Raw genomic sequence first — 24,961 nt, 5'->3', positions numbered from 1 at the left:
AATCATTAATTTATTTGGGATTCGAACCCATGTTTTTATAGATTTTTATATCAATCGTTAAATTTCTTAGTTTCAAAATGGCAAAATGGTTAATATAAGTTTTCACAGGATGTTTTCCTACAATACAGCTGCATTACCCAGGGTATATGTATGCAATTTACCATGCCACAGTTTGAATATCGCGAATACACAAAACTGAGCTGATAGCACTAAAAACAAAAAAAAAGCACCGAATCCGACTAAATTGTCCCTGGCAGAGCTCGAAATTGTCTGGAATTTTGCATAAATCGAATCGACTACGAGCTACGATCCATGGGATCGAACCTGGATCATTAGTATCGGTTGGCTGACACTGCAATCTCTACGCAACTGTTGCATCTTCGTTGCCTTCAATTCTAATACAACTCTCAGCACATTCTATAACTATATTCGAGCATTACAATTGCATTGCTCCTCAAAACTGCACGTACCCACCTTATCTTTAACGTCACTATCAAACGACCTTGTAAAGTTCATTTCCTAGAAATTCAGTCACTATAAAAAACCGCAATAAAAGTCATGATTCCAATCAATATCGGTATATCGACCATGTAATGCATGGCTGCATTAAAAAATTATTACACAATTTATTGAATTTTTAGTGACATTAAAATTTTTATAATCACGAATTTTTCCATGGTAAGCCTTAATAGTAATTTTTTGGTGATGAAACTGTTAATAAGAAATTGGATTTATCAAATTTTGTGGTTAAGGCAGGGGTAAGGAAGCTTTTAATTTTCGGGGGCACACCTTGGTGGTAAGCGTTGATCGAAATTGTACATGGCATGGGATTTAAGGCTATTCCTAAAATTTTGGATGGTACCTTAGAATGGATACAGAGGTTGCCCACAACTGACTTATAGCGGCCTCAGCACAGATACACTAGTGTCTGGCCCACCACTGACTTAAGGTGTACCTCAGTCTTGCTCAAATGCAGGAATTACGACACACTGCTGTGCCGTAGTCCACAGGTTGTCCACGGTTTACTACTATCTAGTAATGCCCGAAACCGCACACGGTATGCGGTTCATGACATTTTTCAGTGTGTCTCAGCCATATGTTGCCCACCACTGACTTTAGGTCTACCTCAGCCTTCCTTAAAACGCAAAAATTACTTAAAATGATTCTCAAAAAAGCCACTAATTATTTCCGTCATTAACAATTTTGAGGCCGTTTTGTTGTGGCTTTTTTCGAATATTTTCAGTCTAACAGCTATTCCACATCGGAATTGCGCGCACCTAAACAGAAAAAACAAACATCAGGTCGTTGTATTTAAAGTAGAAATTTATTTATGAAAGCATTCAAATGCACAACATAATTGAAATTACCGGAATCGATAAGAATGCACTGTGTAAAAGCAATCAAATTGAAAGAGTTTTCAAGTGTTTCAAGCACTGCACTTCATTTCTATTTTTTTCCACCGTTTTAATTGAGTAAAATTGGAAATTGAATTTCCATTTCCAACATTTTCATCATTGTATGAGGTCAGTCACAATTATATGAATGCTATTTTATCAGCTGCACATTTTTCATTTCGATGAGCATAATTAAAATAAATGAGATATTTTCATATCTTGGAGCTGCTGCTCTTCTGTACAGAATGACACAGATTCTCAAGAGTGAAACTATACGGAAAATTATTCTACATTTGCATTTTCTACAAGAAAAGTTCAATAAACTTTTCGTTGTGCCTTCCTCTTTCCGGACTTGATTTTTGAAGATTTTTTGGTTTCATAAAAATTTATGCTGCATAAAAGTCAAATTTTTCTACCAAATACTTATTTAAGGGATATTTATCAATTACATTAGGGTTTGTTCGGATTTGACTAGTACAGTAAAATAGAGGGCGAGGGAAGACAGAGGTGTGTAGGTGCATACTCATGACACTTGGGGGTCAAAACCCCTTTTTGAAAAATTCTTCAATTTGTGAGGATTTTTCTTGAAAAAAAAAAATTCTAAAACCCTGTCTAATTTTTAGGAATTCGTACAAAACAAGGTCAAAAGCACACCCTCCAACCCCTCCCTACACCCTTCATCGAACAATTTCGAATTTACGGTCACACTGGTTTATCCAAGGCTGTAGGGTTGTGTTTTTTATCTGTAAGCCTGGAGTTTTGTGAACGAACCTTTAAATGCATCTATAAAAAGGGGCGTTGGGGAGAAGTGGGCAATTCCGGTCAAGGCTTTCCTTAGCTCCGTTGATAAAACTTCCCGATTCAATAGAATTTTTCAAACCATTTGGGGTTAAATCAACGAATCTCTTAATTCAATTCCGATTCTACAAATCTATCATGGCATTCAAAGTGAAGAAGGCCTCACCATGGAAAGAAGATGTTCCTGCTAATGATATTTGAAGCTTCGAGGATCTGATTCTTAGGTCACACTCAAGTCATACTGTGACATACTCAGCCATTTGCAGATCAACCAGAGCATCTGTCTCAAAAAATGAATCCCCCTTTGATTTTGGGGTCTTGACAGGATCTTGAACCGTCATTACCCAACAAACCCCTTTAAAAAATCCCCATTTCCGTGAAAAATAAGTTGTTGAACTCACAACGTGAAACATCTTGTGCTCATGATGTTTTTCCCGAACAAATTAATGGTGGAAGTTTTAATTTATGCTCAATAAAAAACAATATTTTCCTTTTTTTCCTTTACAATACTTTTTAAAATGCCATTACGGCATGAAAATATTTTATTAACCATATTGGGTGGCAACAAGATACGTGATGGGGTGTCAGAAAATGTCAGATGTAAAAAAAGTTGAAAAAAAAAACTTTGATTTCCGATTTTTTTCAGTGATGTGGAGTGGGAATGGCTTGTGGTTTTTGATGAGTTTTTGATTGCTTGAGGTCAGCCAGACACTTTGTTTTGAGTGTTTGTGGCTTATTCCTTAAGGACACTTGAGAATTAATTAATGATGATCAATAAATGTCAGAATAGGTGTTGGATTTGTTAAATTAAGGAATTATAGGCTAGATAGTTCATATTATTGAGGAAATTCGTGGAATTTTGGGTTTATGATGATCTTATGGCTGTAAGAGACAGGAAATTGATAGGATCTTGTGACGTAGTAATAGGGTAATGACTGAAGAAGCAGTTTTAAATGCTACACCTCAAAGGATGCTGAATTTGAGGAGATAATGACACAATAGCTATTATTTGAGGCAGTGGTGGACAACCTGAGTGACGTGGCACACTATTTTGCCCCTAAAATATTTTGGAAATGCGCTGAACCCAACCTGAACCGTATATCATGTGAGGTTTCGGTCGACGCTTACCGCTAATGTGTGCCATGTGTAATAAAAGGCTGCCCACCACTGGCTTAACCTAAAATTCCATTCCGTCTCTAAATTCATCAACTCTAAGCCACTTCATTCACAGAATATCCTCCAACCAACCAACTCAGCTTAATATCACTCCAAAAAAAGCTTCAAAAACTTGCAAAAAAAAAGTCTTTTTAAGAAAATTTATTCAGACATATGACAACATAATTCCCCCATGCTTATAAAAGAATCCACTAAAGACTCATAGTAAATATGCTGCTAGCCAGATTGCGAACGAATGGAAAAGAGACGACATTACCACACACAGTCAAATATAGAAAATCTGGCACCATCTGCAGGAACTCATTGTTGTTGGTGCTCTTTTTGGAATATGAGATGGAAATAAACAATCAACATTACATTTATAACGATTAAGGAGGAAAAGTAGCTTTTTAAAGGCACTGTACATAGGAATCCGAGTGACACAAGCAGCCATATGGACGCCATTTGGTCTCTACGAAGCAGGCTCCGCCATGGAGCTCTTACGGCTGCGCTAAACCTCTTTTACCAATACCGAATGGAAGCAGTCTCCATGTAGAGGCTAAATGGCGTTCATATGGCTGCCAAACGGAGGCTCCTTCCATTTGGTAGAGTTGCAAAACAGGCATCTGGGACAGACAAAAACCGTACAAATTCTTGATAATTTGTATGGTTTTTTTTACAAATCCATACAAATTATCAAGAAATTGTACGGTTTTTGCCTGTCAACGAGATTTACCGGAACCTTAAAAGCTCCATGTCAAAGCCTTCCTCATTTGTGCTGCTCGGGTTGGAAAATTGAGACGAAAAAAATCGATATTTTGTCTAAAAGCATTTAAGTGCTTTAATATCAAAGCAGGAAATAGAAGGAATATTTTTTCATAAGAAGTAGGTAGGATGACTGTAGCAATAATGATAATGATGACATAGAATTTATTCCGGAAACTTAATATCGTGTCTCATATTTATTTGCTCTCAAGATTAATAGCTTTAGCTTTTTAGGAAAGGAGAGCCTCAATAGAGTCAAAAAATAGAATTGGCGAAAGATAAAACCGTCAATGTGTCTAGTGGATGGAGTACATGTTAGTGTAATTGATGACCATCCATATATCATGCTGGTCCGAACATAAAAATGTGTAAACATTCTTAAGCACGTGTTTTGAGTGTTCAACATTTATTTCTGCATTTATCATTAACATTTTCTTCCATTATTCATGAAAAAGTCTCCATTTAGTTCCCCCCTGCCCTCAAAAATGGCAAACAACATTCCACACTATTCGTTCCTATCGTTGTCGTCATAAAAAATACACGATTTTTTGCGACATTAAACATGTCGGGGCTGTTTTCGCCTGGAAGGTTCGTGAGAATAAATAATTTTTTTTCTTTTTACGTAAATGTTCTTTGTCAAAATGAATATGAGTTGCGATAATGAGCTGAATTACGTCGTAATGTAAGTGTGTGTTCAGCATAACGAAGAGAGCATACATATGGTTGGATATGTCAGAGATAAGTTCGGATTTGGGTTGAAGATGATTGAACGCATTTTCTTGCCTCCCCCTGAATACACCGGTGTCAATCACCAGTAGCTTACGAACTAATCATCATCAACATCTAGACTGAGCTAACCTCAAAATCCTAAAAACCCTAATTTTTTATCAGACCTAACCTCAAAATAAACTCCTTTGCATTTTTGATCAGATTAATAACCTCAAAATCAGAAATTCCTTAGATTTGATCAGACCTAACCTCAAAATCCTTAAATTTCTTAATTTTGATCGATCTAACCTCAAAATCTTAAAATCACTTGTTTTTGATCAGACCTAACCTCAAAATGTCCTAAAATTCCTTATTTTTGATCAGACCTAACCTCAAAATCCTAAAAATCACATATTGATCAGACCTAACCTCAAAATGCCCTAAAATTCCTTATTCTTGATAAGACCTAACTTAAAAATCCTAAAGTCCCTTATTGTTGATTAGACCAAACCACAAAAAAATAAAATCCCTTATTTTTGATCAGATTCAATAATATCACCATTAACTACATCTACAGTCAGACAAAACAACTTAAGCTATACCTCAGTTTTACAATATGTCTTGCTAACTATTGCCAGCAAAGTGACACTAAAGAAAAATCTTTTCACTTTTCTTTATGATGTATAAATAGAACTATAACAATAAAAGTGATGACAAATTGAGTCGTGCTTGTAACACGAAGATTGTTAAAGTAGAAAGGAAAAGTAAAGCATTGTAAATTTAATGATCTACTTAAATCACTTGATTTTCTCATTTTTCTTACATGTTTGCTCATGTTACGTGATATATTTATTCAATTTATCTCTGATCATCATGCTAGACATTTTTAATGTCGATTTCAAACTATCAAGTCAATAAAAGATAATAAAGTCTTAACAAGTATTATGTTTATAGGATGTCTAATGTTTTTATGGAATGAGATATCACAAATCCTCCCTGATGTATAAGACATCATCTCCTTAATGTCAAATTATGAAGAGATTTTCCACTCACATTTTCATTTATTTCATACTTCATGCTAATCTTACTAAATCTAATACAAAAGTATGGAAATTAGTCTCTTGTTGTTGGCAGCAGAGTTCAACAAAAAATAAATCGAAAATTTTTTTTCTTCTCCATTTGAAAATGAAAAAGTTTTACGGAACATAAAAAGTTTTCCTCAAGCTTTTAGAGGAGAAAATTGAAAAAGTATGGAGAATACTGAATTAGGAATGTGATTGACGCATTTTATTAATGTTGACATTGGATTAAGCATTGAATGTTTGTTTGAAAATGAATTTCTAATGAGTTTCTAAAATTGGCTCAAATTTTGAACTTAGAATTTACTTTTTGACACAAATATTCAGATTTTGAGAATTGAGTTAAACATTTTGAATGCAATTTTGAATTTTTGAACCTAAAACTCAATTTTCGAAATAAAAGTTAAATTTTGAATCTGAAGTTGAATTTTTTAAAGTTCAACTTTTGAATTTCAACTTTTGAACCTGAAATTCAACTTAAAATTGAACAAAAGTTCAACTCTTGAACTTAAAAGTTTTTGAACTTAAAGTTCAACTTCAATTTTGGAGTGTAAAGTTCAACTTTTGAACCTAAATCGCAATTTTTGAAATAAAAGTTCAATTTCTGAACTCAAAATTGATTTGTAAACAAAAGTTCAACTCTCGAACTTAAAAGTTTGATGTTTAAGAATTAATTATTGCTTTTGAAGTTCAGTTTTGAACTTAATATCAAATTTTGACTTAACTTTCAAGTTTAAATTTTCAACTTCAATCTTTAACTTCAATTTTTGAAACCTAAATTCAATTTTCAAGCTTAATAGAACAAACTTTGAGTTTATAATTTAGTTTTGAGACTAAAATTTCATTTCCAAACAAAATTTTCAAAAGAAAAACTTTAAATGGTCAACAAATAAATGAACAGTTTTCTGAATATGATTTTTCCTCCCAAATCATAGTTTCACCACATCCTGAACTTTTGTTCCGACAAAATGAAAACAAAACCACATAAGCGCATTCAAAAAATACTCAGAAAAATGGGAGAAAAAAAAACTTTTTTGATATAAACATTTTCAGCACCATTGCTGTTATGAAACCTGCATAAATAAGAATATTTAAACAATTGTTGCAAATTTCATCTCCCTAAGGCACAGCTCGTAAATTAAAAAGAATCATTTTTTGATTCTTTTAAATAAGCTTTTCTTTATTCTTCGGTGCTTTTCCTCAGAAGATGAAACAAAAAAGATGTTCAAGCAGCTTAAATAAATACACCGAAAGCTTCTTATCATTAAAATATTCAAAATAATGGATGGAAAAAATGTTTCATTTAAATTATTCAAAAGGATTTTACAAACCATAATAATTTATGATTCTCACCCCACAGACTCGAGTCCCTCAATTTATACCTCTCATTTCCTGTTCAGTTCTATGCATGTACACCTAATGGGCAAGCGTTGAATCGTTCTTCTTATTATATATCAGCAACAAGTTAATATAATCAAAAAAAAAATTGTATTTTATGTCCTGAAATCTCCTTTTTTTACGGTATAAATCACTTAAACCACTAAATGCATGTAACAGACACAATGATAGGCACAATTTGTTGCATATGATATATCCATAAAAAGGTTAGCACGTGATTTGCTTTTTTTATACCTTTCACTAAGTCTCACCACGTTTCCACCTGCACAATTGATTCTAGTCAGTCAGTTCAGACGTGTATGTGCGTCTAGTATTTTACTATAATGGCTGCCTGTTCCTTAATACTTGTTAATTGATCACTGTTTATAATTTGATGTATTTTGATGGATGTGACGTAATTTTTTATCTTAAAAACTTCCTTTTATTAATTTTGGATATGACAATAAGAGGGAAAATAAATGAAATTTATGTCTTGCCATGGCGAACGCAAAAGCGACTGAATCGAAAAAAAATGTGCTCGTGCTCCAGCCAGAAATGGAAATGAAAGAGTTGTATTCGAATACTACGAGCATGAAAAAAGTGAAAAGAGCTTTTTCTGGCATGCGCCCAAGAGCTTTTTGATTGTATTTGTGAGAATTTTTTTGGGGTTGCATGAGCTGCTTACATTTTACGCAGATGAGACATGCTGGAAGGAAGTTTGATGACACCAGAGCACAAAATGAGAGAGAGAAAGATTCGCACATGCATAATTAAATTAGGATTTTGAGGACGGAATATTCAATTTAATAAAAAATACGAAAATTCTTGCCTGTGTCTGCCTGCTTTTCAGATGTACACAAAAAAAGTTTCCAGTGTTAATTAAATTTCCGAATGCGACACAAAAAAATGTCAATGGCTCTTTTATGAAGTCGAAATTTTCATTGATTTTATGCTCAACAAACAGGGTTGATGAAGCTGTATTGAGAGATCATTTGATGCAAAATGGATCATATGGGTAGTATTGACCGGAACTCATCGAATCTGGGTCCAAACACGAGTCATAATGACCTGTGTCTGGATGTTTCGCATTTTACACGCAATGTGCCTTCCAGGTTCAATTCGACCAGGAACAATCAATTCCAAATTACTCCATACACAGCCATCAAATGCCCCAACAAGCATCCATACCCACAACATACCCATTCTGCCTACAGCACACTCGACTTTTTGACAGCAATTCAGAATGAAAAGTCATCATGTGCAACAGCAAAATTGTTTGCTATTTTTTTGTGACTATTCCATACTCTATCTAAATATTGCATTGCATGCATATTCCTTAATTGATTAAACGTGTCTGACTAGCTAAACAAACTGAATAATTTTTCAGATCTGAATTAATTTTTACAGTAAACAATTTTTGGATGCGATAAACATTTTTAGCATTTTGTAGCACTTTATGGATTGGTATTGCCTACGAATTTTGAATTTCTTAGTAATGTGTGACGGATGCTGCATTTGGACTGTGTTGTTTTGATGCTGTGGAAATGATTTTAATTAAAGCGCAAAATTGTGTGAAAATTTTAATTAAAAAGGAATTTTTTGATGTTCGATCATCAAATTGATTTGACATAAAATGAATTATTCAGATGTCCGATGGAATTAGATTTGTTTATGGATTTTGTTGAGGGTGTGCCAATAGAATGAAATAATTTGGATATTTTGGAATGGAAGTATATGAGAAAAAAATTAATAAAAAAGGCTTTTACACAGGTAAAACTTACGTTTATTTGAAACTTATGCTGAGATTCGAACTCGTGATTTTGCTCTTATAAGAAATTTTTCGGCTGTGATTTTAATTCAATGAGCTAATATGGCATAATAACTGATGAATAAAATATGGAATTTTCCCATATTTATTCTTCTATCAAATTCCGGATAGCACTTACTTTGCTAATCATAAAGATCAATTTTAATTTATGGTCTCCCTCAAATGTTGCCTGAATCTAACCCTATCGTTGACTTTTGCTTGCCAATTTCCAATATCAAATGCAATACTGTCTTAATCAACTGAATTGAATTCAATTGAATACTTTGGATAAACAGCGGAAAGTATACGGCGTGGAAATGGTCAAAAATCCAGCCACAGACTTACGTGACTATGGTTTGAGGCCAGATTCAATTGATTCTGATTTCGCACCAGAATTATGCTGGTCTAGAGTCAGATTTTCGGCATTTTATACGCCGTGTGGCTTTTTTGCGGTTGCCAGCGATAGAGTCAGCTTCAGACACAAACTAAGGGAGTCCATGGATCACAATTGATCTGTACGGGAAGCGAAGTAAGTACGTGGGAATATGTTCACATATAAATCATGTATAATATCCATCCAAGTCCTAAATACTTCATTCAATAATTTTCAAAATTTATGTCCCCAAAAAAAATCTCTCGACATTGATCTCATAAATAAATGTTCTATAGCATCAAAACATTAAGTCCAAATAATCCTCTAACAAATTGTATCAATTAAGTAACTATGTGAGTCATCCACATTAATTTAAATCACATTTACAACCTGATTGCCCTTCATTTTCTATTTAAAAATTCTTAAAAGCTGAACAAAAATAGAAAATTTAATTTAAATTCTATTCTTAGCATTATTCACTTCTATCTCAATTCCATTAAAATCATGACAACATAAGAGTAGATTAAAACTACTCAGGCAGGTACAATGTGATTTCATCCGATTATTTGAAAAATGAAATTGAATGGAGTAAGATATCGTCCATAATTTATTATTAAAAAAAAGTAATGAATATTACTAAAAATATGACTTACTGAATGGGGAGGAAACATCGACAATAACTCATTGGTGTCAGATGATAGATTTCTGAAAATAGACAAAAAAGAAGAGAAAAAAATTAGATAAATGATTTTAATTTCAACAAAAAATGCGTCTGGTGGTAAAATTAAAAGCATTTGTTGTATTTATTTTTATGGTTTAATCATAATGAACATTGCGATACAGTGAATTGTTTCTTTCTCACTTTATGGTCGTTGTGGTTTTAAGTGCATTCAAGTCTTTAAATTGAAAGATGTTGAAATGAAGAAGATTGAGAATATTAGAAAGTTGAAGCATTAATGCGTTATTTTGTTCTATTTTAATTAAAATGCGGTTTAGATGAAGTTCTGGAAAACATGTAGATTTTAGGAAGTTCAAACATATTATCAACGTATTAAACATTTCTAAATATAGATCTTAATTCAAAGAATTAGCTGAATTGAGACGAATCAGCTAAGTTGCGCTGAATTAGCTGGATTGTGGAGAATAAACTAAACGGCTCTGAATAAGCTGAATTGTGAAGAATTAGCTAAATTGCGCTGAATAAGATGAATTATAGAAAATCCGCTAAATTGCGCTGAATATGCAGAATTGTGGAAATATGCTGCATTGTTCGGAATAAGCTGAATTGAATAAAATCAACTAAATTACGCTGAATTAGCTACATTGGCCTGACCAATCTGAATTGTAGAGAATTATTTGAACTACGCTGAATAACCTAAATTGTAGAGAATAAGCTAAATTGAGCTGAATTGAGGAAAATTAACCGAAATGCGCTGAATTGTTCTGAACTATCTAAAACGTTTTGATAAGCTGAATTCCACTTGATTAACTAAAAAGAGCTAATAAAGGAAACTCAGAATAAACTTAAAATTGCTGAATTGCGCTGAATATGCTGAGTTATGGCGAATTATTTGAATTGTGCTGAATAAACAAGAATTAGCTTAAAAGTGTTAAATAAGCTGACTTTTGCCAAATTGTCTGAATTGTGTTAAAATTTTGGATCAGTCTGAATCAACTGAATTAAATTAAAACTGCTGAATTCGCTGAATATATTGCTGAATAATATCAATTCCTATTCCAAAGATCCAAATTATCCAACATTCTAGAGAGAGAACTCACGGTAAAAGGAAGCGAGGCACGAGAAATTAAACATAAAGATGAGTAGCACGATAATAATCAAAAATCATCATCATCATCGTCATGGTTCGTAAAAAAAAAAGGGAAAGAAGGCACGAAAAAAAGAACAAAATTTCTATGATTAAATAGCCTTCATTTTACAGACATATTAAATGTAAAGTTACACAACAATGAAAAACTTCTCGGAAACATATTTTGGTCATTTCTCCTTTGCCTCATATTTCTTTTGTAGTCTCCAACTGATTTATAATATTTTGCTTTTTGATTTCGTTTACCTGATGCCTGCCTGCCTACACATAATGTCTCTACTCAAATGGAACTAAAATATATTTTGTTCTTCTTGTTCATTGTTCTAACCAAAAGGATATGTCTGATTTTTTGATATTACAGCAAGCACCACATCGTACATTTGGTAAATGATGAGTTTAAGGAGAAGATATGAGTAAGGCAGTGGTGGGAAGCTTATGTGATGTAGTTCAGTAGTGTGACATGAACCGTATAAAGGCATACAAAGGAGAAGATATGAGTGAGGCAGTGGTAGGCAACCAGTGTGCTGTGGTTCATTAATGTGACATGAATCGAATACCCAGAGTGATTTTGATTAGGGGAAGAAATGAGTAAAGCAGTGGTGGGCAACCTGTGTGTTGCGGCACACAGTTATGCTGCCATAAATTGCTTGAAAATGCCATGAATTGTATGGCATGTGCGGTTTCGATCGAGGCTTACCATCAAGATGTGCCTCTAAAAAGCAAAAGATTATCCACCCCTGGATTAAAGGATGTAAAGAAAGAACAGATTATGGTTTTTTTGGCATTTTCTTTCACTCATGATTGACGTGAGAAGTTTTGATGCCTCTTGCTATTTTTGTCTTTCTACCTTTTTTCACATTTCGGTGAATTTTTTGCGAGCTATTAAGCCATCAAAAATATGTGATATGAAAAAAGTATCATAGAGAGGAAATTATGTGTAAGTACCACAAGAGATTTGAAAGTCAATTTTCAGTCATCACGTTTTATGTGTGTTGTTGCCAACAATGTCTCATAAATTCTGCTTGCTGTATATATATATAGTTGCGGTAACAATTTTTTTTTTCGTGTGTAAAAACGACAATGTATACTGTATATCAGTCATGAGTTGAGATTTCAAGTCTTAAGTGACTCATATACATAAACCAGACGTCTGTCAAACGTTTGCTATTAAATGAACTCGTCACACAATCTCTTATAAGCACGACAAATAGAAGGCATTTCTCATATTTTATATTATTCGCATTTTCAATATTTTTTGCATGCAGCATAGCTTGCAAGGCCACTTAAATTATCTGTCTTGACAGTCCCGAGGGACAGTTTTATTTTTATTTTTTGAAAGATTTATGGTTACAGTTTGGATCCATTAGGTTAGATTTATGGAGAGGTGGAAGTTGACTTAAAATTTGGATCGAAAATCGACTCGAGTCGACTCAACCCTAAGTAAAATTCAAGTCGAATTCGAATCCATCTTTGATGATGATCTCAAAATTTAATTGGATTTTGAATCTAAAGACTATCGATTTCATGCCAGCACAAACAGTACATAGGGCACTACTACATCATTTGAATTAACGGTAAGAGGTGAGGATCAGTGTCGTTCTCGTGACAGTCGATTTCGACCCTTTTTAAAGGCGATCAAAGTGCACTATACGACCTAAGTTTGTCGTATTGTGCCGCACGGGACGTAAAACTTCGAGTCAACTTTGGGGTTGTGGATTTTTGAAATTTTGGAATAATGTAAGAATCCGTTATTAACTCTGTAACATGCACATACATCTGCATGAGACCAAGTTATGTCAAAAGGGACTGGATTCAAGTATCAATCCTTAAGAGCAGAATATTGAAGGCTTAGACTTAGTACATTAGGTTCGGTAGTTCAACATACAACTACGTCATTAAAAGATGAATAGATTTAATCGAAAATCATTGTAATGTGAGCTTTAAGAAGTACGTTCTTGTCATATTGATACTTGAAATCATGATTTAGAGATCGGTCTCTAGTAAGAATCGAACCTTCGTCCTTTCGAAATTGAGAATTGCGAATTTTTAGTTTTATGAATGATTTAGCCAATTGACCAAAGAAACGTTACCCTTTACACTGACAGAATGCCCTTCAAATGACTTCATACCCAAACCTTCACTCTACTCGAATCAAGCTCCATTATCACATCTACAAATTCAGTCATATTCAGTTCGGGCCAATAAAAAAATACTTAAATTAATTTCTTCATTTTGCATGAAATCCATTCTCTTTAAAGCAGTTTAAAACCACAAAGAACAAAAGCGAAACGAACAAAAAAATAAAAGAATTAAAGTTGGGAAAATTCCATGAATAAGAGCTGACTTTTTGTGTCTCATTTATATTTAGCATATTTATTTCAATTAGCAAAAATTGAATTACATCATGGAGATGATTTGATTAACAGAAGATTCAAAGATACATAAATAACCAGCTCTAGGCGGCGACAAATATTCCATCCAATTCCAAAGATTCTCACATGTCTTGCAATAAATTCTAATTAAGAAACTATTTATGAATGGATATGCTTTAATAAGATGATAAATTAGCTACTATTTTTACATAATCAAGTCGAAGAATTTCTCAGTGGAATTGTCATACTTAATTTGCTGCCTTCCATTATGTTAATTAGAGTATTAAGCAGCACCTCCTGAGAACAGCCAGTCGCTTTCTCTCAACAACATAAAGTTTCCAATAAACTTCCAACTAACTTGACTAATTCAATAAATTGACTGAGACCTAACAAGTTAATTTCATTTTATGGCTTTATTGCAATTAGCTTGCTATCCCGCCAATATTGTCGCAAAGTGGCGCAGACAATCAGCGACAACAACAATGCATAATGGAGAATAAAAAAAATTTTTATATATGAGACATTGTAGCTGCGAAACCAATTAAGCTATGCAACTGTGGAAATGGATTAATTATGGAACGAATGTAACGTCGTTGGCTAGGACGTTCTGTGGTCGAGACGGGAATTGTTATTGTAAGTGCTTTTTGTGTACGGGGGATTTGTTTTTTTTTTCGTGTATGGATGGATTGAGATGCATGGAGCATTTTGGGTGCTTGTGGATTAATATAAGCGTCGTGTCTGCTGTAATTGATGGAATTGAGGAGAGATTGTGCTGCTTTTTTGGATGTTTTCATTGTTTTTATAGACATTAAGTATGGAATTTTTGATATTAGTTCTGCTGTGGACAACCTTTTTACAACGGCACATCTTGCTGGTAAGCCTCGATAGAAACCGCACACGACATACGGTTTGACAATATGCCACTAGTGAGTCGCGGAACACAGGTTGCTCACTGTCTTAATTGATAAAATGCTGATAAATTGGGATAGAAGCAATAGTGCATATAATAGGGAGTTGGTCTCTTATGCTAACAAATTAGGTTCGATTCCTACGAATTCTTAATAGAATTTTGAAAATTTTCGACTGTTCAATTCCCAAATTTTTGTATCATAAAGCTGTTGGTATCAATAGAAACGAGGTTCGATTCTCGCCGACAGTCCGGAACATGACACAATAAAGAACATATCTAGTGTTCATACTGTGTGCCGCCTTAAAATTCGCAATCCATCTAAAGCGAAAAAGTGTGTCACGGACCATAGTTTGTGTTGCACTCTTTTAAGGTATTCTTGGTTCTTATGGTTCATCTAAGGCTGCAGACCTGAATTTTAGTACGAACCCCAATAATGTGCAATCAAGCCACAGAACATTAGATTCAATTCCATGACATGTCCACAAAATGCGCTCTATTCCCACCTCTTCATCTCCAAATCACCCAAACTTCTTCTCCAACCATCTCGATTCCAATGACAAGTAGAATTTAAATGAAGTGTAAAAAATACACAAGAATAAGATGAAGAAATAAATAGCATTAAATGGAACAATTGTTACATTCGTTATGTAATTTGCCATGACAATCGTTTCACTTTATATGCATTTGACCTGGTCATAGTAGTAAGAGGCATTTAGCGTAGAACGTATTTATAAACACGAAAGGAAATGCATCATGTGAGAATAATTAAAAGAACAGAGAAGAAGAAGCAGAACTAGATGTAATGCGGCTTTTGCGGTGATCTTTAGTAAGGAAAACAATGGAAGTAAATGGAGTGTATGTGTGCATGTGTGTGGGAACTGAGAAACCTGACAGAACGGAATTGTGGTAAATCAATTGGAAACACACTTGAATGTGCATTAATTAAATCTAGCTCAACATCTCGCAATGATGACAATGAAACAAAATTTTTTATCATGCTCATGCTGGATATCAGTCCGAGGTGAAACTCAATCTAGGTATAAATACAGCAGCGAGGTGCTAAAAAGTTTTTAATTTGTGACTTAAAATGAGACTCACAATTTCCGTGCTTTATTTAGTTATATTAATTTATATTGATATGATTTTTGCACAGCAGGTATGTCTGCAAATTTAGTGGCGATTATTGGTCGGATTTTAACTATAGCGGCACTACTGTGAAATTGACAAGCGGCTTGCTTTTGTTTGATTTATTGGATGAATTAATTAAATTTGAGGCTTTTTTTTTGTTGCTTGATGGAAATTTGATGCCATAACTTAATTACTGTGCGTGTGAATTTTCGCAAAATATAGTCGTTGGCTTTATTGAGTGCTGATGTAAATGTTAATGAAAATGCTTTATCATAGTGCAAAAAAAAGCTGTCAAAACTAATTGTTATTTTTTGTGAGTGTTAATGTAGTTTAGCACTAAAAATAGTTAATAGTTTTATGGACTATGACGTGAATATGTGGTTGATAATTATAGAGCTGTTGTGGGTAGCTTGTGTGTCGCGGTACTCTAGTGTGTTGATAAGATTCTTGGAAATACCATGAACAGTATGTCGTTAATTTCCATGGTTTCGGTTTAGACTTACAATCAAGGTGTACCTTAGCCAAACGTCAGAAACTCCAATCAATAGTACTGTACTTTCTGTACTTTTCCTACAAGTACAGTACAGTACTGTATTTATTGTATTTTTCCTACAAATACAGTACTGTACTGATTGTCCTCTCATCCAAGGAAGTTTTGTAAGTTCAGTGCTGTATTTTCATATAAATTCAACAAGTTCAATAAATACAGTACTGAAGTGTTGAAGTGTCTGACCTTTGACCGTAGAACAAAAAAGGTTTAGACAGCATTGCTATAGAGTGTCAAAATTTGTTATCTTGAGGTATTTGAAGGAGGAATTGTCAATGATATACAACAAGCTTTAATAGACATATTCTATAATTCCTTCAGGATAAGGGTTCGATTCCTAAATAAAAATTCGTATTTTCTGATTTCAGACATATATTTTTTTTGTTCCTTAATCCAATTTATTTTCGTGAATGACCAAAAATTTCATAAACATTTGTTCTCATACTAAGCCAAATATTCATTCATCCTCAAGTCATTACACCAACCCAGCGCTTGAAGTCGACTCGAATTTCGTATGGAGTCAAGTCGACTTTTCCATACAATATTCAAGTCGACTTCGAGCTCTGCATCTACCTAACTTTGTCTTTTCTTTCAAGCAACAGAGTGTCATGATGAATGGACCAAAAATGCTCGAGTGTGCACAGAAGCTGGGCATGGGCACTGATTTGGACAAAATTCGACAAATGTTTTCAAATCCGAATCATCCAAATGAAGTTTGTGCAAGGTTGTGCATATATCAAGCTATGGAATTAGTGAATGATAATTTTGAAATTTCTGTGAGTATTTTAAGGGTTTTTAGAGGAGCATGAAGTCGATTCAGGTCTTGAATTAAGTCAAGTCGACTTTGAGCTCTGATTTTAAGTCTTTTAAGTCATTAAAATTCTAAAATTTACAAATTTTCTCCCCAGAAACCAAAATTTACAGCAATTCTAAAGCAATCTGGACGTACATTCGATGACCCAATGTTTCAAGACTGCCTAGCAGCTACACAAGTCCTAAAACCCAAAATCTGCGAGTACGCGACAACTCGCGTGCATTGTTTCGTCAACAAGCCACAAATTTCACAAAATTGAAGCTTTCACTTTTCAAACTTTTTATCAGAAATTGTCGCACGAAGTCTAAAAATTGTGAATTATTCAATCACATCACAATTGTGCAAAAAAGAAATGTCATGTCATAGTAAGTGCACCATATAGAGATATATTCACATAAGTATGTATAATGTTATTCCTCTTTGTGTCTCTCAACAAATTCTGTTTTTGGGAAAAATAAGGCAGCAGCAAAAATTGTGCATCAGTGTTCAAGTTACGACAATAAAAATATGTTATGCAATCTCACCATAATTACATGGCTGTTGATTTTTTTTTATGTTGATGTTTTTTTTTTCTTTCTTTCTGACGAGAAGCTTCGTAAGTGCAATTTTACATTTCATTTCTTTCTTTTAATTTTTGATGACTACTTGAAAATATAATTTGAAGAAGATAAAAATGTTTTTTTGCGCATGCAGTGGTTAGGTAGCGATGCCAAACGAGTTGGATGTTAAAGTGAGAGTGAAAAATGTGTTGAAGTTGGGAATTTTTAAGAATTCTGTTAGATTTGAAGAATTGGATTTAATTTTAAATTCAAATTTAAAGTTCAAAATTCCATTTTATTCAATTTCAAGTTTAAAATGTACGTTGATATTCAAAATTGAAATTCAAAGTTCTACAATTTTCAAATTTTGGAAAATCTGTTAATTTTTTAAATATTCAAATTCAAAATGATCGTTAATTTTAAAAATTCATATTCAAAAAGTTAAAAAACTTAAATTCAAATTGTTTTTTTTTTTTTAATTTCAGAAATTCCGTTAATTTCTGAGAGTTCAAGTTGAAAATGTTCGTAAAATCTCAAAAAATGCAAATTTAAAATTTAAATATCGAAAAACCGTTATTTTCTAAGAATTCATATTCAAGAAGTTCGTTAATTTTTAAAATTTCAAATTTAAAAATTTCGTAAATTTTTAAGATTTAAATTCAAAATATCCATTAATCTTCAAAAAATATAAATCTACAGTTTTCAAATGTAGAAAATCCGTTTAAAAAAAAAAATTCAAATTCAAAAAATCCGTTAAATTTTGAATCATTTAAAATCCTCCTTTATGATCACTAAGTTAGACCAGAAGCCATTCAACCTTACTTTAATTCCTCCTATCATCAACCTTTTCAAAAACATAAAAAAATCCAGAAAGCCCCTAACCCACAGAAGTTGACATACAACTATAGCAACCTGCAATTTTCATTAAAAAATTGTGTGAGAATGCAAAAAAGCACTTGAAGCGCATCACCGACACTTCATGTACACATTTCAAATTGAGTAAAAAGGCATGATAATGATGTTACCATTTTAATATAGCATGTATTCATGAAAATTGTTTGAGAATTGTGTAAGATGCACTGAGAATGAGAGGCATAAGTTTGAGTAAATTGCAGATTCAGCAGCACATGATATATCATGTACAGATTCATTTCCCCTTAAGCAACTCATTTTGATCCTTTAGCATGAAAATGTTAGTGTTACGTGACGGTGTACAATTCTTACTTTTTGTTACTTAATATCTACAATTCCTCCTTATTCTTATTCTTATAGCATGTTTAAGGTATTTAATGTCTTCTTGCTTATTCACCTTCAATTTCACATTCTTTTTGATGCTTCTTCAGAACAAAATTTCAATGAATTCTTAAATACATCTGCTTAGCTCCTTCCTTTTCTTATTCTTCTGTGCATTCATCTATTTGAAATATATGCACTTCCGAACACCAAAAGTCATGCATGCATGAATCTCTTTGCAATATATAGAAATAATGCAATTTTTCTCTGTTTTCGTTCATAAGAAGCACGTTTTTATGCTGCCAAAAGAAGATTGAAGAGCTTTTGAGAATTATATTCAGCTCAATTCTTATTACTTTATCAGAAGTCGATATGTGGATGTGTGTCATGTGTGAATGAACGATGTTTAGCTAGGGGATAATGTAAATATTTTGAAATATAACCAAAGAGCAGCTGAATAAGTTCTGAATAAGGCTTAATAAGTGCTGAATTCTGCTAAATACTTTTTGAATTTAACTGATTTAGTGCTGAATTAGGCTTTAATAAATACCCAACTTAGCTGAATAAGTAACGAACTAGTTCTGAATTGAATTAAGTGAGTAAGCTTTGAATTGTTCTAAAAAAGTGCTGAATTTGATTAAATTCGTGCTGAATTTGATTAAATTCGTGCTGAATTTGATTAAATTCGTGCTGAATTTGACTAAATTTCTGCTGAATTGAGCTAGAAAAGCGTCAAATTGAGCTGAATTCAGCTTAATACTTTTTGAACATAACTGAGTAAACGTTGAATTTAACTTTATAAGTGCCAAACTGAGCTAAATAAGTACTGCTGTATTATTTCTAAATTTAATTCTATTTCGACAGATCCAGCACTGAATAAGCTATGAATTGAACTAGAAAAGTGCTAAATTTGATTGAATAACTACTGAATTGAGTTAGCTAAGTGACGACTTTAGCTGAATCAGTACTGAATTGAGCTGAATAACTTTTAAAATCATCTAAACTCACTTAAAAAACTGAACTTGCAAAAATTGACCCGAATTTCATCCAATTCAATCCAATTTGATCTAAGCAATACAAAATTGCAGTAAATTCTGTCCAAATCAGCAAAAGAGCACTAAATAATTCCCAATCAGCGTTGCATTCTTATGAATGTTGTAGAAAATGCACAGAATAGTAATTTATAGATAGCAAACACTACTCAAATTGCTTAGAGCGAAAACAATTTAGAAAGAAAATCACTTTGAAGTTCAAAGAAGAGAAGAAAAGAACTTAAATCAGATGAAATTGTTGTGCATATAAAGGATTTTAAGGGGAAATGAATTTGAGTGCTATCAGATCATAAATGCACTTGATGTTCTATTGAGATATAAAGCATAAATGTCCTCCAGGTATAAAAGTTATGAGTTCAAAATGATTGAGGTATTAAGATCAGTTCCAACAAGGAATTTCATTAAATTCACAAGAAAATAAGAAGAAATTTTGTTGAATTTCTGACATATTTGGATGAGATTCGTGTGTGTAGGCTTAAGTCACACGCACTGTAAAGTTCAGCATCAATCAATTTGTTGGCATCACGAAACCCTTTCAATCAAACAATAGGCAAAAATTAAGGAATTTGAGCAGTTTGAAATGATTGATTACAAACAGATGAACTGATTAAGTTATGCTTCTCGGAAGTATCTTCAATCTACTTGCCATGCACACCGATCATAATTTGATTTCTTATTGTCAAAAAATGGAAATACATTCCAAAAACTCGTGAATAATAATAAAAAAAATGTTTTTATGTCAATTTTTTTGCGCATCATTTACTTTTGGTATACAGCACAGCTGAAAAATTGAGATAGAGTTGAAGAAGACAGAAAACATTTTTTTTTTTGCTTTCTTTCGATTAAGATATCGAATTTCAGTATCATTTTACTTCAAGATGTTTTTGAGTATCTATCGACATTTCGTCGACGATTGTTGGATGGAAGGAAGCAGCTGTAGCAATGAATAATTTTTTGTTTTTTGCCATCATTGGATTCTTATTGTTCGGCAGGAATCAATGGGGTGCTAATAATGTTTTTAAAACTTTAGGATTTAAGTAGAAATTATGGTTGATCATTTAAGCACGTGCTGGTGATTTGGATGTGATTTGAAATTGAGTTTTCAGTTGGTGGTGGGGTTGAAAACTGGAATTGACAGTAGATTATGGAATTTTCCTCTATAGGAAGTCTAAACTGATTAGATATATAGTCTCTGGGTTACAACTGCTCACAGCATCATGCTATGAGGACAGATACACAAAACTATGACTGTAACCATCCACAACCCCAATAAAATATCGAAAATTGCTTAAAGAAATTTCAACTCTCAGCTTTCGTAATTTTACAATCAGCATGACGATCCCCAGCCTACACAGATGAAATTATAGGGTCAAGGATAACCGCATGAATGCGTTCGGATGTAGTTGAACATAAATATTTATTTCTGCTATCGAAAAAAGTAAAGAAAATCGTAAAAATTCATTGAAATCAGAAAAGACAATGGTGGAAAAAGGAAAAATCAATAAAAATTCACGAGTTTTAGAAAATAACATTTGAGCTAAATTCATAAAAAAATCGGAGATAAAAAGGCATGATGTAATGCTTCATACTACACATTGATACCCTCAAGGGCTATAAATTCCAACGGAATCGAACGAGAGAAATGAAAACTACGAGTATTTTTTAATCAATAAACGATTGTAAATGGTTTTATGATGAATGAAAGGTCGGCATCGAGCATTCGAACAATACACATAAAACATTATTGTATTGAAACAAAGAATAAAATGCTATTAGCACTTGACAGAGACTAATGAAAGTTTTTTTGGAGGTTTTATGGATTTTTGGTCGAAAAAATTTAACGAAAATTTTGGATTTTGAAAATAACGGTCAAAAAAATTTTGAATTTTTCAGTTTGATGGTCGAATTAATTTGAATTTCTCAATAACGGTCAAAATAATTTTGAATTTTTGATAACGGCCAACTAAATTTTGAATTTTGTCAGAAATGGTGAATTTGATTTTGAACTTTCAATAACGGTCAAATTAATTTTGAATTGACAAACGGTTAAAAATTTTGTTTGAAAATTGTAAACAACTTAAAATGAAATTCCATAAAATCAATCAATTCCCGTTCTAATCCCAACTTCATAATCCCTAAACAATCTTTCATTTCACATCTCAAATGTTTAAAATCTCAGCTCAATATCCAACAGATTCCAATCTAATCCTGATTTCTAAGAATTTTTTCTTCCATTCCCTTTCGACTTTCTTCTTACTTCTTTTTATCAATTTAAAATTTCTTTCTTTGTTTCCCTCTCGAGTAGCATTATAGGAATATTTCCCATAAATATTTATATGCCTTTAATTTGATTGTTTATGAGATTCGAATGAGATTGTGTGAGCATGAATTATACACAAAAAAATAAACATTCTTTTCTCTCCTTTTTATGTTAGTTTTTCATTGGAAGCAGTTCCATACATTGAATGGCGATGTCAGATATGAATTGAGAAAGCAAATTGAATATTTGTGCTGTAAACAGGAAAAAAAAAATTATTTTTCATTTCTTATTTTTCCGCATTCAATTCTTATATCTGTCTAAACATATCGCTTCATATTTTCTTTTTCTAAACGATTGGTTTCTATACTTTGTTAAAGAATCCAATATTAGAATTGGGGAAGAAATTCATTTTATATTGGCTCCGATGAAATGGGTAAATATGATAATTTATTGTCTATTAAATGTTTATTTGAGACATTTAAATGCATTTTTAGCTATGAATCTTGTGAAGACGATTTAACTTCCGGGAAATGATTGTCAAGGACAAATGTGGTGCTTTAAATCAAGGCTTATTTTGAGTTTCCATTCAAGGTTGGAAAATTTCTCATTTTTATGGAAAATTGTTGCTGTTTTATGTATTTTATGATGCCAACGACTTACCAAGTGGATTTAGGTGATGTTTACAATGTGTTATTTAGTGTAAATAATTCAGATTTGTTTATAATGACGAACTTCTATGAAAATAATGTTTACTTTTTGAAATCTCAAAGATTACTAAGAAGGGAAGAATCAACTTTGATAGGGGAAATCAACTGTTATTAATTACTCAGATAATTCAAACAAAAATCTACCGTTGGTCTATTTTAAGCACAAAAATTCCAGAATAATCCCAACCGGAACTACTTTACAACACTTAAAGGAACCATTTATTAAGTAAACAACAAATTCAACATCCAGATGGCACTTTAGACAGTTCTTATCAATTCATGACGGTTCAAGCCAGACAGCAGATGGTGTTTTTGAATAAATATCTTTATCTATTCTCTCAAAATGTACAAAAATATCAATTTCAAAGACCTTACACACTCCCATATCTCAAATAAGATGACATATGACTATAGTCAATGCATGTTAAGCAGGTCAACATAACAAAGAAGATTCCAATTGTAAGATACTAGGACATTTGAAAGAAGTAGAAAAATATGCATTACAAAAGAATTTCAAATGCCTTTTGCTGTGAAATGTCAATGGGTTAGTGCTGACTGTGTTGTTTATATGAATATTGAGGTTAAAGAATGCAACGTAATTGAGGTAGAACAAGATCCAGTGAGACAAAAATCTCAAATTGTTGTAATTTTACACATTTGTAACCTTTTATTTTTCACGGCACACTTTGATGGTAAGCTTCGATCAAAACCGTACATTTCATACGGTTTTTGGCAACGAACTAGTGTACCACGTCACACAAGTTGCCCACAACTGTTCCAACTCATCAAAATCTCGTCAACAATCTGGTTAATTCTCATCCTTCAAAACAGACGATTAATTTGACGAGAAGTCATCAACGCCATTGTTCGATCGATTAATAAATACTTAATAAATGTCCATAAAAAGACAAACTTGATATATTTTTAATTGAGCTATAGACATTTTACAGCACTAGTCTTAATTAATTTATTATGATGATATAAAAATGATTTCAAATTCAAAAAGCATTTAAGTCGTTATAACAAGTTTTAATTGATGTACAGGAATGAATTGAAAATCAATTCTACGTAAAATAAAATTCATGTCACGCAACAGTGACAAAAAACAAGCATCAACAGCCTCCCAATGTACATGTTACCCAACAATCTGTGTGATTCTATACATGAGTGGATGTATAATACGATCAAAATTTGAACAAGCTATATGGAATGTCATGTGCATCATATGAACATAATATGTTGCAGTTTTATGTTTGTGTACATGTTTATGCTTATTGTTTCGAATCAGTTTTGTGGAAATTGATAGATAGGAGGAAGGGAGTCCTGGGATTGAATAATTGTGCTGTTTTTGGAAAAAAGGATGTTCAAAGTAGGATTTGGCCATGAACAGCTAGTCTGCATTTTCTATATTTTAGATGCGTTGGTTTGCAGTTTTGGGCTGTTCCTTATAAGATGTTCATCCAAGGCTTCAAGTTTGCTTGCTTGCAGTTTTGGACGAATCCTAGTTGAAAGTTGCTTAGGAACATTTTGAATGAATTAATCCGTTAGAAAAATATTTGAAAAATCTCATTTAAATTTTAAAAATCCGTTATAAAAGAATTTTAAAATTTTAGTTCAAGAGGGTTTAAGTGTGCTTTATGCCACGTTTGATAACAATCTCCGGTAGCTCAGTGGTAAAAGCTTGTGTCCTGAAACCTAAGGACGTGGGTTCGAGTCCCACTCTGGTCATGTTGTTGGAGAAATTTCCTTTTCTTCTAGAACCTTAGAATTAGTAATGTTCTGAAATTGAAAACCAGCATTTCCATGCATTTTCCAGCATTTTTCCTACCAACTCATTCAAAAAATATTGATTCTTCATCCACAATATACATCCATAAAATACAAGAACTGAGTCTATTCACCATCAGAACTTTACTCCAGCAACATACTCTTGACAAATGCTGCCATAAATTCAAGAAAGTAACGTTGAAGTGCACTTCTATGACTTTGAATAGTAAAATGTGTTTTAAGTTTTCAGATCAAATGTTTTTAATTCATATTTTCTACTTTTTTTCATCCTTCACAAACTGGAAGTACTTTTATCTCGCAGTAAAGGAAAAAAAGGGAAACTTTTTCCT

The 24,961-nt window shown here is 32.7% G+C and overlaps 1 protein-coding gene across 2 annotated transcripts in view; it reads right to left on the bottom strand.

Moving 5' to 3' along the window:
• RhoGEF3 (Rho guanine nucleotide exchange factor 3) overlaps positions 1–24,961 on the bottom strand; it is a 191,979-nt gene that overhangs the window by 11,236 nt on the left and 155,782 nt on the right. For both annotated transcript variants that reach the window (XM_070642999.1, XM_070643000.1), the window contains one exon: positions 10,110–10,161. In XM_070642999.1, the coding sequence (XP_070499100.1) occupies positions 10,110–10,161 (52 nt within the window). The remainder of the gene's footprint in view (positions 1–10,109; positions 10,162–24,961) is intronic.

This window comes from Chironomus tepperi, unplaced genomic scaffold (assembly GCF_022539635.2).
Source record: "Chironomus tepperi strain 1889 unplaced genomic scaffold, CSIRO-AGI_Ctep_v1 contig_309, whole genome shotgun sequence".
Lineage (NCBI taxonomy): Eukaryota > Metazoa > Arthropoda > Insecta > Diptera > Chironomidae > Chironomus > Chironomus tepperi.
This window is presented reverse-complemented; position numbering and strand designations above follow the sequence as displayed.